The 15,668-nt window shown below is 42.5% G+C and overlaps 1 protein-coding gene across 1 annotated transcript in view; it reads left to right on the top strand.

Moving 5' to 3' along the window:
* Window positions 1-15,668, top strand: part of LOC124044432 (protein ITPRID2-like) — a 66,257-nt gene that overhangs the window by 22,953 nt on the left and 27,636 nt on the right. The window contains exons 4-5 of the mRNA XM_046364070.1: window positions 3,154-3,203; window positions 5,843-5,896. Of these exons, the coding sequence (XP_046220026.1) occupies window positions 3,154-3,203; window positions 5,843-5,896 (104 nt within the window). The remainder of the gene's footprint in view (window positions 1-3,153; window positions 3,204-5,842; window positions 5,897-15,668) is intronic.

Below are 15,668 nucleotides of genomic sequence, written 5' to 3' on the forward strand. Positions count from 1 at the left end.
CCTCAGTCAAGTATTGAATTTCAAGCACAGATTCAACTACAAAAAGCCTCATAAAAGGGCAGTGATTGGTAGATCGGTAACAATGTCAAATCAGACATTGAATATCTCTTTAAGCATGGTGAAGTTCATAACTACTGTATGCTGTGGATTATGTATTAATCCACCCAGACAAATCAAAGATGGTCATCCTTCTGAGCTGCAGTACAGGAATGAAACTGCTCATGAGGCCATTGGTATTTGTAATATAGTTACAGAGTTGAATGTCAGTGATAGAAGAACTGAGGATGGATCAACAACATTGTAGTGACGCCACAAAAAAAATGATTTAAATGACAGAATGAAAATAATAATATAAATATTCAGAATTCCAAAACATACATTTTGTATTTAACAAACAAGGCACTAAAGTTTTGACTTAAATCTGCTTGAAAATCTATGGCAAGATTTGAACATTTCTGTGTAGCCATGAGCACGAACATCTTGACAGAGCATGAAGAATTCTGAAAAGAATAAAGAGATAATCTTCAAGACTTGTCCGGGAAGACTCCCAGCTGTAATGGCTGCCAACGGTGTTTCCAGCATATATTGACTCAGGCAGTTGAATACGTACGCAATTACTATATTTTAGTTTATTTTATATTTCATTTCTAGCGATCTTTATTCTTTTTATAGATATCTTCCACTTTAATATAGTATTTTAATCAATTTTAATCGCACTTTAACAACAAAATGTGAATACATCCAAGGGGTATGAATTATGTTGCAAGTTACTGTAGTTTCACAGCCAATAATGTGTTTTGAAGTACTTTCTGAATTCCTGTTCAGAAGAGTGCAGCAAAAGTTGAAAATGATAGCATCCTTTTTTTTGCAGTTGAAGGTTTGATTTATAATATGATATTGTTTCTCATTTAGTTTATTCAAATGTTTTGATGTTCATTTTCAAACTGAATAATGTTGTACTTTTAATTACACATTCCATATTACACATGTATTGAAATGTTAATGAGGAAGGCCTGGGTCCTTAATGTGAACCACCAAACGTGTTAAATACAAATGGTGCACAGTTCTCAAAAGTGTTACTTGTAAATAGCATGTAATAATAACATTGGCATAACATTGGCTCAATTCCAATAGCTAATGTGGTTAATGAGTCGGTGTATTTGTAAAAGTATACTTGAAACACATTATAAATACACTTATTTTTTGCAAAGAAAATATAGGAATTCTAATCACAATAAAATTTTATATTTCTAATTTATGAGCAATACACATAAAATGTGCATTCAAATAATATTTGTTTTGCTCTTCATCTGATACTAAGAAGGTACATAAAGTCCCAATTTATATCATTTTAAATATATTTAAGTGCTAATAAAATACAAATCAAATTGACATTAAATGTATTTAAAATTGTTCCAATTTGATAATATTAAATATACTTAAAATATTAAGTATGATTTGAAGTATATTAAAAAATAAATAAAAATCCCTGCTTGAGTTTGCCTGCGTGACAGGTTAAATGGCTCCCGGAAGGATGTTGCTTACTATTAGGGTTTACTAGGGTTCATCGCTGTACTTTAGTGCGCAAGTTAAACAAACATTACCATGGATCATTTATTCAGTCAAATATTCTAGTTGGTTGAAAATCCCCCACGAACCTATGTACATGAGTAAGACCGAGTGAGATAGTGGGAGAGCGCAAACAGAAAATCACATGATGTTGATTGAGGGTTTTACACAATGTCAATAATGTCCTTTTATGAAATATTCATTATGGCAAGGCGCTGGTATAGGCCTACAGACGTCTGTTCCAAGTTTAGTTAACCTAGATGTTACATGAAGAATTAGCATATAGACTTGAGTTGGTCTGACTGACTCATTATAGAAGTACAGTAAGATTTGAATAGAGTAGGTCACATCAGAAAGCATAGGTCTGGGATAGTGACCATATGTAGTTTGATCTATAGACGGAGAGGTGAGGTAGAGACCTAGGAGCCAGCTAGAGCAGGGTTAGGGATGTTATGTAACGTGCTACCTTAGACGAGAGCAGGGCTCTCCAACCCTGTTCCTGGAGAGATACCGGCCTGTAGGTTTTCACTCAAACCCTAATCTAGCGCGCCTGATTCTAATAATTAGCTGGTTGATAAACTGATTCAGGTTGGAGAGCCCTGCTCTAGTCTAAGGGCAAACAATAGCAATGTAGCACATGCTATTTATTTTTATATGTTTTATTTCACCTTTATTTAACCAGGTAGGCCAGTTGAGAACACGTTCTCATTTACAACTGCGACCTGGCCAAGATAAAGCACAACAGTGCGACACAAACAACAACACAGAGTTACACATGGAATAAACAAACGTACAGTCAATAACACAATAGAAAAAAAAATGATACAAAGTGTGTGCAAATGAGGTAATATTAGGGAGGTAAGGCAATAAATAGGCAGTAGTGGCGAAATAATTACAATTTAGCAATTCAACACTGGTGTGGTAAATGTGCAGAAGATGAATGTGCAAGTAGAGATATTAGGGTGCAAAGGAGAAAAAAAACAATATGGTGATGAGGTAGTTGGATGGGCTATTTACAGATGGGCTATGTACAGGTGCAATGATCTGAGCTGCTCTGACAGCTGATGCTTAAAGATAGTGAGGGAGATATGAGTCTCCAGCTTCAGTGATTTTTCAGTGATGCTGCTAGGGTGACCAGTGAGCTGACATGTGGGGCTTTACCTAGCAAAGACTTATAGATGACCTGGACCCAGTGGGTTTGGCGACGGATATGGAGCAAGGGCCAGCCAACGAGAGCATTGTTCTGTGTGTGGGATCTTTATGTCAAACAAGATTTGCATGATACAGTAACTATAGTACTACTGTACAGTAGGATTGGGTGTGACTTGATCTGCTGATATGTGGGTAGTTGACAAAAAGATAAAACGGTTGTAGTGTTTGTGTATGGGTCTTCCTGTGTGAGGAAATGAGCCAGCACAGTGTTAGTAGGACACTAGAGACCAGGGGTGTTGAACTCATTTAGCCCCGGGGGACACATTCAGTCTTCTGTATGAATATAGGTCCATTATTTCTACACAGGTTTTTGTCATTTTTAAGTATATTGAGTTGGTTCCCGCCTAACGGTGTATTTATGTCTCTTCACAGGACTCCTCTCGGGGCCTCTCTGGATGAACAGAGCAGCACTCAGTCAAAGGGTGAATTCCCCTCTACTATAACATCAGTCCTATTTTATAAAACTTACTCTCATATGGAAAAAGATCATGTGGAGAGGTGTGTGTGTGTGTGTGTGTGCGCGCCAAGGGGGTGTTGGTGGAGTATTTCGCAACTGTCTCACCACACCGCACCTTGGAGCCCTAGTGTACTTTGGAGTGTACGAGCCAGCTTCTGTACTCATACACCCACACTCACTCCAGTTACCAGTTGGTAGCTTTGTCAAACTGTTATTGTGCTTCTAAATCGAAGTAAGAAATAGACTCAGGCATGATACAAGTATCCTGAGCTTAAAGGAATAACATTTGGATTCCCTGTATTTGCCTGGTCTTCCTGGTAATGCAAACTATATGGGCTGCTGGTGCCCTTTGATTAATGGCTATCTACAGTAGGTAAGATTTACCAACCAACCAGGTAGGAAAGTATTTAACGGTAAATGTTTGTCTTGGTTTAAAGTGTTTGTCTGTAGTAGGCTGTTCAAAATGTGTTCGGTCAACCATGCAAAATGTTTTTTACAGGCACGTGCCAAGGTTTTTATTTGAATGGTTATGTAGTCTACTGTAGGGTATACAATGCATTCGGAAAGTATTCAGACCCCTATACTTTTTCCATGTTTTGTTACATTACAGCCTTATTCTAAAATGGATTAAAACATTTTTTCCCCCCTCATCACCCAATACCCCATGATGACAAAGCAAAAATTATTTATTTTTTTGCACACAAAAAAATGAAATATGAAATTTACATAAGTATTCAGACCCTTTACTCAGTACTTTGTTGAATCACCTTTGACAGCGATTACAGCCTCCAGTCTTCTTGGGTATGATGCTACAAGCTTGGCAAACCTGTATTTGCGGAGTTTCTCCCATTCTTCTCTGAATATCCTCTCAATCTCTGTCAGGTTGAATGGGGAGCGTCGCTGCACAGCTATTTTCAAGTGCGGACTCTGGCTCGGCCACTCAAGGACATTGAGACTTGTCCCAAAGCCACTACTGCGTTGTGTTGGCTGTGGGCTTTGGGTCATTGTCCAGTTGGAAGGTGAACCTTTGCCCCAGTCTGAGGTATTGAGCGCTCTGGAGCAGGTTTTCATCAATGATCTCTCTCTACTTTGCTCTGTTCGTCTTTCCCTTGATGCTGACCAGTCTCCCAGTCCCTACCGCTGAAAAACATCTGCAATGCATGATGCTGCCAACACCATGCTTCACCGTACGGATCGTGCCAAGTTTCTTCCAGATGTGACGCTTGGCATTCAGGCCAGAGAATCTTGTTTCCCATGGTCTGAGAGTCATTAGGTGCCTTTTGGCAAACTCCAAGCATGCTGCCATGTGCCTTTTACTGAGGAGTGGCTTCCGTCTGGCTACTATCATAAAGGCCTGATTGGTGGAGTGCTGCAGAGATGGTTGTCCTTCTGGAAGGTTCTCCCATCTCCACAGAGCAACTCTGGAGTTCTGTCAGAGTGACCATTTGGTTCTTGGTCACCTCCCTGACCAAGGCCCTTCTCCCCCAATTGCTCAGTTTGGCCAGGCAGCCAGCTCTAGGAAGAGTGTTGATGGTTCAAAAATTCTTCCATTTAAGATGATGGAGGCCACTGTATTCTTGGGGACCTTCAATATGGCAGAAATGTTTTAGTGCCCTTCCCCAGATCTGTGCCTCGACACAATCCTGTCTTGGAGCTCTATGGACAGTTTCTTTTGACCTCGTGGCTTGGTTTTTGCACTGACATGCACTGTCAACTGTGGGACCTTACATAGACAGGTGTGTGCCTTTCCAAATCATGTCCAATCAATTGAATTTACCACAGGTGGACTCCAACCAAGTTGTGGAAACATCTCAAGGATGATCAATGGACACCGGATGCACCAGAGCTCAATTTCGAGTCATATAGCAAAGGTTCTGAATACTTATGTAAATAAGTATTGTTTTTATATATATTTTTTAATCCATTTTCAAAAATATCTAAAAACATGTTTTCGCTTTGTCATTATGGAGTATTGTGTGTAGATTGAGGATTTTTAACGTAACAAAATGTGGGGGGAAAAAAATCAAGGAGTCCGAATGCACTATACATACAGGCTCCCAAGTGGCGCAGAGGTCTAAGGCACTGCAGCGCAGTGCTAGAGGCATCACTACAGACCCTGGTTCTATTCCAGGCTGTATCTCAACCGGCCGTGATTGGGAGTCCCATAGGGCGGGCGCACAATCGGCCCAGCGTCGTTAGGGTTTTGCCGGGGTAGGCCGTCATTGTAAATAAAAAATTGTTCTGAACTGCCTTGCCTAGTTAAGTAAAGGTAAAATGAAATGTAAAACAAACAGTTCTATTTGTGTGCTTAACCCGCTAGAGTTGATGTCTTGCGGAAATCTAATTAGCATAATAAATAAAACATCAAAGTCCGTCTGTTTATGCTAGAGATGCAGTACGTTTTTTGCAGTATGTACCGCATCCACCGGTGTCGGTCTTCCAAGGTTGCAGACCTACAGTAGTGTTTGTCAGACCATCCCTAAAATTGGTCTTCTAAGGATATCTATCATCTGTTGCGTTTGAATGGTTTGGCCTACAAACTAATATGACCCCTCTATGGAAGATGACACTCACAAACACAATTTAACTAACTGTACTCTACAGGAGTGCTAAAGAATGGCTGCAGCTTTGAAGACTACTTTTCTCTGGGAGCTGAGGGTAAGTGACAAGATGTGTTTTGGGGAGGGGTGTGTGTGTGTGTGGGGGGTGGTCACTAGAGCAATACAATCTAGGACAGGGATGGGCAACTGGAGGGCCCTGTCTGCCACATTTTATTTTTTTACTTTTGAGAGTTAGATTAGTATAATACACAAGGTGCAATTTTCGAAATGTGGTTGTGCATCAGCAGTTTTTCTGTTATGTCAGTCACTGATAGTCACTCAATTTGTCCATGTAAATTAGTCTAGCCAGCTATCTAAACTTCTAGTAATCATGGTCCAATTACCGAACGGGGGGGGCACCCAATTTTTTCTCTATGCTGTCAAAGGTGGGTCGCTAAAATGTTTTGCTCGCAAGTTGCCAATCCCTGATCTAGGACCACACCACTTCTATGGCAGTTTCAGTTGTTAATGAGCCTTCTAGAGCGACTAGGGTTGAATGTCAAATTGCACCCTATTCCCTATATAGTGCACTTCAGGCTGGGCCCTGATCAAAAGTAGTGCACTATATAGGGAATAGGGTGCAATTTGAGAGACAGAAAATTAAGAGCTAGAACTTCTCATTGTAGGAGTGCTTGGCTCTTTAGTTTTTACGAAAGCTACAAAAAGGTACTCCCTGCCGTTGCTGCTCTTACGAGCGAACATAATACTATATCATTTGGTGGGTGCTTATAAACTCAGAAAAAAAGAAACGTCACTTTTTCAGGACCCTGTTTTTCAAAGATAATTTGTAAAAATCCAAGTAACTTCACAGATCTTCATTGTCAAGGGTTTTAACGCTGTTTTCCATGCTTGTTCAATGAACCATAAACAATTAATGAACATGCACCTGTGGAACGGTCGTTAAGACACTAACAGCTTACAGACAGTAGGCAATTAAGGTCACAGTTCTGAAAACTTAGGACACTAAAGAGGCCTTTCTACTGACTCTGAAAAGCACCAAAAGAAAGATGCCCAGGTTCCCTGCTCATCTGTGTGAATATGCCTTAGGCATGCAGCAAGGAGGCATGAGGACTGCAGATGTGGCCAGTGCAATACATTTCAATGTCTGTACTGTGAGACTCCTAAGAAAGGGAGACAAGATGGACAACTGATCGTCCTCGCAGTGGCAGACCACGTGTAACAACACCCGCACAGGATCGGTACATCAGACCTGCAGGACAAGTACAGGATGGAAACTGCCGGAGTTACACTAGGAATGTCCGGGAACTTGCAGGTGCCTTGGTGGAAGAGTGGGGTAACATCTCACAGCAAGAACTGAGCAATCTGGTGCAGTCCATGAGGAGATGATACACTGCACCAGAAACTGACTGTTACTTTGGATTTTGACCCCTCCCCCCAACCCCCCTTCGTTCAGGGACACATTATTCCATTTCTGTTAGTCACATGTTTATGGAACTTGTTCAGTTTGTCTCAATTGTTGAATCTTGTTATGTTCATACAAATATTTACACATGTTAAGTTTGCTGAACATGAACGCAGTTGACAGTGAGAGGATGTTTCTTTTCTTGCTGAGTTTATTTATCCTAATTTCAGATATGTATTAATACGCATGTGTGAATTGGACATTATTATTTTTTTGCATATCCCAACTCCGAGACACCCTCGGAGAGTGGGGTCACGGCAAGGGTCACCATTATCCAGTGTTTCTGGAGCAATTAGGGTTAAGTGCCTTGCTCAAGGGCACATCGGCAGATTTGTTTCATCTTATGAACATGTGCGCACACACACACACACACGGGTTTCCCAGTTGAAAAGGAAAGGTGACGAGGTGTGTGTGTGTGTGTGTGTGTGTGTGTGTGTGTGTGTGTGTGTGTGTGTGTGTGTGATCAGATGGCATACAGTTGAAGTTTTACATAAACTTAGGTTGGAGTCATTAACTAATTTTTCAATCACTCCACAAATTTCTTGTTAACAAACTATAGTTTTGGCTAGTCAGTTAGGACATTACTTTGTGCATGTCACAAGTAATGTTTCCAACAATTGTTTACAGACAGATTATTTCATTTATAACTCACTGTGTAGCAATTCCAGTGGGTCAGAAGTTTACATACGCTAAGTTGACTGTGCCTTTAAACAGCTTGGAAAACTCCAGAAAATGATATCATGGCTTTAGAAGCTTCTGATAGGCTAATTAACATAATTTTAGTCAATTGGAGGTGTACCTGTGGATGTATTTCAAGGCCTACTTTCAAACTCAGTGCCTCTTTGCTTGACATCATGGGAAAAAAAGAAATCCCCAGAAAACTGTAAAGATACAAACAATAGTACGCAAGTATAAACACCTTGGGACCACGCAGCATCCTGGGGAGCAGTTTCCAAACGCTGCTTATCTGTACAAACAATGGTACGCAAGTATAAACACACCACGCCAGGAAGGACCAGGACCTCAGAAAAGAAGTTTGGTTCATCCTTGGGAGCAATTTCCAAATGCCTGAAGGGTGGTACCAGCCTAAAATCCCAAACAGCAAACAATGCAGGTGTAGAAGCACAAAAAAATGAAAGGCAGAAACTGAAGGAACCAGGCTACCAGTCCTTTCTGGCTGTGTCTGGAGATTATAACAGAACATGGCCAAGATGTTCAAATGTTCATAAATGACCAGCATCTGTACAAACAATAGTACGCAAGTATAAACACCATGGGACCACGCATACCACTCAGGAAGGAGATGCATACTGTCTACTAGAGATGAACGTACTTTGGTGCGAAAAGTGCAAATCAATCCCAGAACAACAGCAAAGGACCTTGTGAAGATGCTTGAGGAAACCGGTACAAAAGTATCTATATCCACAGTAAAACGAGTTCTATATCAACATAGCTGAAAGGACACTCAGCAAGGAAGAAGCCACTGCTCCAAAACCGCCATAAAAAAGCCAGACTACGGTTTGCAACTGCACATGGGGACAAAGCTTGTACTTTTTTAGAGAAATGTCCTCTGGTCTGATGAAACAAAAATAGATCTGTTTGGCCATAATGACCATCGTTATGTTTGGAGGATAAAGGGGGAGGCTTTGAAGCTGAAGAACACCATCCCAACCGTCAAGCACGGGGGTGGCAGCATCATGTTGTGGGGGTGCTTTGCTGCAGGAGGGACTGGCGCACTTCACAAAATAGATGGCATCATGAGGAAAGACAATTATGTGGATATATTGAAGCAACATCTCAAGACATCAGTCAGGAAGTTAAAGCTTGGTCAAAAAATGGGTCTTCCAAATGGACAATCAAAAATCAAATCCAAAAATCAAATCAAATTTATTTATATAGCCCTTCGTACATCAGCTTATATCTCAAAGTGCTGTACAGAAACCCAGCCTAAAATCCCAAACAGCAAACAATGCAGGTGTAGAAGCACGGTGGCTAGGAAAAAATCCCTAGAAAGGCAGAAACCTAGAGAGGAACCAGGCTATGTTGGGTGGCCAGTCCTCTTCTGGCTGTGTCGGGTGGAGATTATAACAGAACATGGCCAAGATGTTCAAATGTTCATAAATGACCAGCATGGTCCAATAATAATAAGGCAGAACAGTTGAAACTGGAGCAGCAGCACGGCCAGGTGGACTGGGGACAGCAAGGAGTCATCATGTCAGGTAGTCCTGAGGCATGGTCCTAGGGCTTAGGTCCTCCGAGAGAGAGAAAGAAAGAGAGAATTAGAGAGAGCACACTTAAATTCACACAGGACACCGAATAGGACAGGAGAAGTACTCCAGATATAACAAACTGACCCTAGCCCCCCGACACAAACGACTGCAGCATAAATACTGGAGGCTGAGACAGGAGGGGTCAGGAGACACTGTGGCCCCATCCGAGGACACCCCCAGACAGGGCCAAACAGGAAGGATATAACCCCACCCACTTTGCCAAAGCACAGCCCCCACACCACTAGAGGGATATCTTCAACCACCAACTTACCATCCTGAGACAAGGCTGAGTATAGCCCACAAAGATCTCCGCCACGGCACAACCCAAGGGGGGCGCCAACCCAGACAGGATGATCACATCAGTGACTCAACCCACTCAGGTGACGCACCCCTCCCAGGGACGGTATGTGAGAGCCCCAGTAACTAAGCCCCTGTAACAGGGTTAGAGGCAGAGAATCCCAGTGGAAAGAGGGGAAACGGCCAGGCAGAGACGGCAAGGGCGGTTCGTTGCTCCAGAGCCTTTCCGTTCACCTTCCCACTCCTGGGCCAGACTACACTCAATCATATGACCCACTGAAGAGATGAGTCTTCAGTAAAGACTTAAAGGTTGAGACCGAGTTTGTGTCTCTGACATGGGTAGGTAGACCATTCCATAAAAAAGAGCTCTATAGGAGAAGGCCCTGCCTCCAGCTGTTTGTTTATAAATTCTAGGGACAATTAGGAGGCCTGCGTCTTGTGACCGTAGCGTACGTGTAGGTATGTACGGCAGGACCAAATCAGAGAGAGAGGTAGGAGCAAGCCCATGTAATGCTTTGTAGGTTAGCAGTAAAACCTTGAAATCAGCCCTTGCTTTGACAGGAAGCCAGTGTAGGGAGGCTAGCACTCGAGTAATATGATATAATTTTTTGGTTCTAGTCAGGGATTCTAGCAGCCGTATTTAACACTAACTGAAGTTTATTTAGTGCTTTATCTTTGGTAGCCGGAAAGTAGAGCATTGCAGTAGTCTAACCTAGAAGTAACAAAAGCATGGCTACATTTTTCTACATCATTTTTGGACAAAGTTTCAGTTTTTTGCAATGTTACGTAGATGGAAAAAAGCTGTCCTTGAAACAGTCTTGATATGTTTGTCAAAAGAGGGATCAGGGTCCAGAGTAACGCCGAGGTCCTTCACAGTTTTATTTGAGACGATTGTACAACCGTTACGATTAATTGTCAGATTCAACAGAAGATCTCTTTGTTTCTTGGGACCTAGAACAAGCATCTCTGTTTTGTCCGAGTTTAAAAGTAGGAAGTTTGCAGCCATCCACTTCCTTATGTCTGAAACCGAGGCTTCTAGCGAGGGCAATTTTAGGGCTTCACCATGTTTCATTGAAATGTACAGGTGTGTGTCATCCGCATAGCAGTGAAAGTTAACATTATGTTTTCGAATGACATCCCCAAGAGGTAAAAGGAACACTTATGTGAGAATGCTATTCATTGACTACAGCTCAGCGTTCAACACCATAGTACCCTCAAAGCTCATCACCAAGCTAAGGATCCTGGGACTAAACACCTCCCATTGCAACTGGATCCTGGACTTCCTGACGGGCCACCCTCAGGTGGTGAGGGTAGGTAATAACACATCTGCCATGCTGATCCTAAACACTGGAGCTCCCCAGGGGTGCATGCTCAGTCCCCTCCTGTACTCCCTGTTCACCCACGACTGCATGGCCAGGCACGACTCCAACACCATCATTAAGTTTGCAGACGACACAACAGTGGTAGGCCTGATCACCGACAACGACGAGACAGCCTATAGGGAGGAAGTCAGAGACCTGGCCGTGTGGTGCCAGACCAAGACTAAGGAGATGTTTGTGGACTACAGGAAAAGGAGGACCTAGCACGCCCCCATTCTCATCGATGGGGCTGTAGTGGAGCACGTTGAGAGCTTCAAGTTCCTTGGTGTCCACATCAACAACAAACTAGAATGGTCCAAACACACCAAAGACAGTCATGAAGAGGGCACGACCAAGCCTATTACCCCTCGGGAAACTAGAAAGATTTGGCATGGATCCTGAGATCCTCAAAAGGTTCTACAGCTGCAACATCGAGAGCAGCCTGACTGGTTGCATCACGGAACCTTGAGGAACACCGAAATGTACAGTTGATTTGTCAGAGGACAAACCATCCACAGAGACAAACTGATATCTTTCCGACAGATAAGATCTAAACCAGGCCAGAAATTGTCCGTGTAGACCAATTTGGGTTTCCAATCTCTCCAAAAGAATGTGGTGATCGATGGTATCAAAAGCAGCACTAAGGTCTAGGAGCACGAGGACAGATGCAGGGCCTCGGTCTGATGTCATTAAAAGGTCATTTACTACTTTCACAAGTGCAGTCTCAGTGCTATGATGGGGTCTAAAACCAGACTGAAGCATTTCGTATACATTGGTTGTCTTCAGGAAGGCAGTGAGTTGCTGCGCAACAGCCTTTTCTATAATTTGAGAGGAATAGAAGTTTCGATATAGGTCGATAGTTTTTAATATTTTCTGGGTCAAGGTTTGGCTTTTTCAAGAGAGGCTTTATTACTGCCACTTTTAGTGAGTTTGGTACACATCCGGTGGATAGGGAGCCATTTATTATGTTCAGCGTAGGAGGGCCAAGCACAGGAAGCAGCTCTTTCAGTAGTTTAGTTGGAATAGGGTCCAGTATGCAGCTTGAAGGTTTAGAGGCTATGATTATTTTCATCATTGTGTCAAGAGATATAGTACTAAAACACTTGAGCGTCTCTCTTGATCCTAGGTCCTGGCAGAGTTGTGCAGACTCAGGAAAACTGAGCGTTGAAGGAATACGCAGATTTAAAGAGGAGTCCGTAATTTGCTTTCGATTAATCATGATCTTTTCCTCAAAGAAGTTCATTAATTTATCAATGACCCCAAGCATACTTCCATAGTTGTGGTAAAATGGCTTTAGGATTACAAAGTCAAGGTATTGGAGTGGCCATCACAAAGCCTTGACCTCAATCCCAATTTGTGGGCAGAACTGAAAAAACGTGTGCGAGCAAGGAGGGCCTATAAAAACCTGACTCCGTTACACCAGCTCTGTTAGGAGGAATTGGGCAAAATTCACCCAACTTATTGTGGGAAGTTTGGAAGGCTACCTGAAACATTTGACTCAAGTTAAATGATTTAAAGGCAATGCTACCAAATACTAATTGAGTGTATGTAAACATCTGACCCACTGGGAATGTGATGAAAGAAAGACAATCTGGAATAAATCATTCTCTCTACTATTATTCTGACATTCACATTTTTAAAATGAAGTGGTGAATCTTAACTGACCTAAGACAGGGAATTTTTACTATGATTAAATATCAGAATTTGTGAAAAACTGAGTTTAAATGTATTTGGCTAAGCTGTATGTATACTTCCGACTGTATTTATCTCAGTTCTCCCTCTGAGTGACCTGTCTGTTGGTGGAGGAGAGGAAAAGAGGAGGAGGGGATAAATAAAGGGATTTATCTGCACATCTAGATAGGACATACATTAACTTTAATGTCCTCTGGCACTGCTCTGTAGCTAGTCTCTACTATCCCCTCTAAAACACTCCCTCTTCTCAAGGCCCATTTTATGAACAAATTCTTATTTACAATGACGGTCCACCAAAAGGCCTCCTGTGGGGACGGGCTGGGATTAAAAAAAAAAAAAAATAGGACAAAACACACCACGACAAGAGAGACGACACAACACTACATAAAGAGAGAACTAAGACAACAACATAGCATGGTAGCAACACAACATGACAACAACCTGGTAGCAGCACAAAACATGGTACAAGCGTTATTGGGTACAGACAACCGTACAAAGAGCAGAAGAAGAAGGTAGAGACAACAGAGACAACAATACATCACGCAAAGCAGCCACAACTGTAAGTAAGAGTGTCCATGATTGAGTCTTTGAATGAAGAGATTGAGATAAAACTGTCCAATTTGAGTGTTTGTTGCAGCCGGTTCCAGTTGCTAGCTGCAACGAACTGAGAAGATGAGTGACGCATGCCATACTGTATGACCATAGCAAAGGTCCTGTTGTGTTTCACTTGCAGACCTGGGTTTAAATGGTATTTTAAATCATTCAAATATTTGTTGCCAGATGACTTTGTGCCGTTGCTACAATTATACTGAACAAAGATATGCTGAACAAAAATCTAAACGCAACATCAAATCAAAGTTTATTTGTCATGTGCGCCGAATACAACAGTGAAATGCTTACTTACATGCTCAAAACAACAGTGCAAAAAAGGTATTAGGTGAACAATAGGTAAGTAAAGAAATAAAAACAACAGTAAATAGACTGAAAAATAAGAGTAGCGAGGCTATATACAGGCACCGGTTAGTCGGGCTGATTTTAAGGTAGTATGTACATGTAAATATGGTTAAAGTGACTATGCATATATGATCAACAGAGAGTAGCAGCAGCGTAAAAGAGGGGTTGGGGGGGGGCACACAATGCAAATAGTCCGGATAGCCATTTGATCACCTGTTCAGGAGTCTTAGGTCTTGGGGGTAAAAACTGTTGAGAAGCCTTTTGTCCTAGACTTGGCACTCCGGTACCATCATGAGGTAGTAGAGAGAACAGTCTATGACTGGGGTGGCTGGGGTCTTTGACAATTTTTAGGACCTTCATCTGACACCGCCTGGTGTAGAGGTCCTGGATGGCAGGCAGCTTAGCCCCAGTGATGTACTGGGCCGTACGCACTACCGTCTGTAGTGCCTTGGAGGCCGAGCAGTTGCCATACCAAGTAGTGATGCAACCAATCAGGATGCTCTCGATGTTGCAGCTGTAGAAACTTTTTGAGGATCTGAGGAACCCATGCCAAATCGTTTTAGTTTCCTGAGGGGGAATAGGCTTTGTCGCACAATCTTTACGACTGTCTTGGTGTGTTTGAGAACATACAACAATTTCAACAGTTTTGTGCGCCTGGGAGGGCATAGACCCACCCAATCAGAATGTGTTTCCCCCCCCCCCACAAAGGGACTTTATTACAGACAGAAATACTCCTCAGTTTCAGCTGTCCGTGAGGCTGGTCGCAGACAATTCCAAAGGTGAAGAAGACGGATGTGGCCTGGTTACACGTGGTCTGTGATTGTGAGGCCGGTTGGACGCACTGCCAAATTCTCTAAAATGACATTGGAGACTTATGACAGAGAAATTAACATTACATTCTCTGGCAACAGCTCTGTTGGACAATTGCATGCTCCCTCAACTTGAGACATCTGTGGCAAAACTGCACATTTTAGAGAGGCCTTTTATTGCACCCAGCACAAGCTGTCATGCTTTTTAATTAGCTTCTTGATATGCCACACCTGTCAGGTGCATGGATTATCTTGGTAAAGGAGAAATGCTCACTAACAGGGATGTAAACCAATTTGTGCACAACATTTTAGAGAAATACTATTTTTGTGCATATGGAACATTTCTGGGATCTGTTATTTCAGTTCATGTAAAGCGTTGTTCCCATTTTTCATGTTGGTTGCATTGCGCCAGGTGAGCTCAATCAAAGCCAACTAAAGTATTTGAAATGATTTTGCCCGGGTTGTTCATATTTTAAAATGTCAATAATATCAAAGAGGGTAGTTACTTGCATACTTGCTAAAGAGTCCTTCATAAACTCAGCAAGTTCCCAGACATTTCTGGGGGGAATGGCCCTAGCCCTCACCCTCCGATCCAACAGGTCCCAGACTTGCTCAATGGGATTGAGATCCAGGCTCTTCACTGACTATGGCAGAACACTGACATTCCTGTCTTGCAGGAAATCACGCACAGAATGAGCAGTATGGCTGGTGGCATGCTGGAGGGTCATATCAGGATGAGCCTGCAGGAAGAGTACCACATGAGGGAGGAGGATATCTTCCCTGTAACGCACAACATTGAGATTGCCTGCAATGACAACAAGCTCAGTCCGATGATGGTGTGACACACCACCCCAGACTCTTGACGGACCCTCCACCTCCAAATCGATCCCGCTCCAGAGTATAGGCTTCGGTGTAACGCTCATTCCTTCAACGATGAACACGAATCCGACCATCACCACTGGTGAGACACAACCGCGACAGTCAGTGAAGAGCACTTTTGCCAGTCCTGACTGGTCCAGCGACGGTG

This window comes from Oncorhynchus gorbuscha, linkage group LG09, assembly GCF_021184085.1.
Source record: "Oncorhynchus gorbuscha isolate QuinsamMale2020 ecotype Even-year linkage group LG09, OgorEven_v1.0, whole genome shotgun sequence".
Classification (NCBI taxonomy): Eukaryota; Metazoa; Chordata; class Actinopteri; order Salmoniformes; family Salmonidae; genus Oncorhynchus; species Oncorhynchus gorbuscha.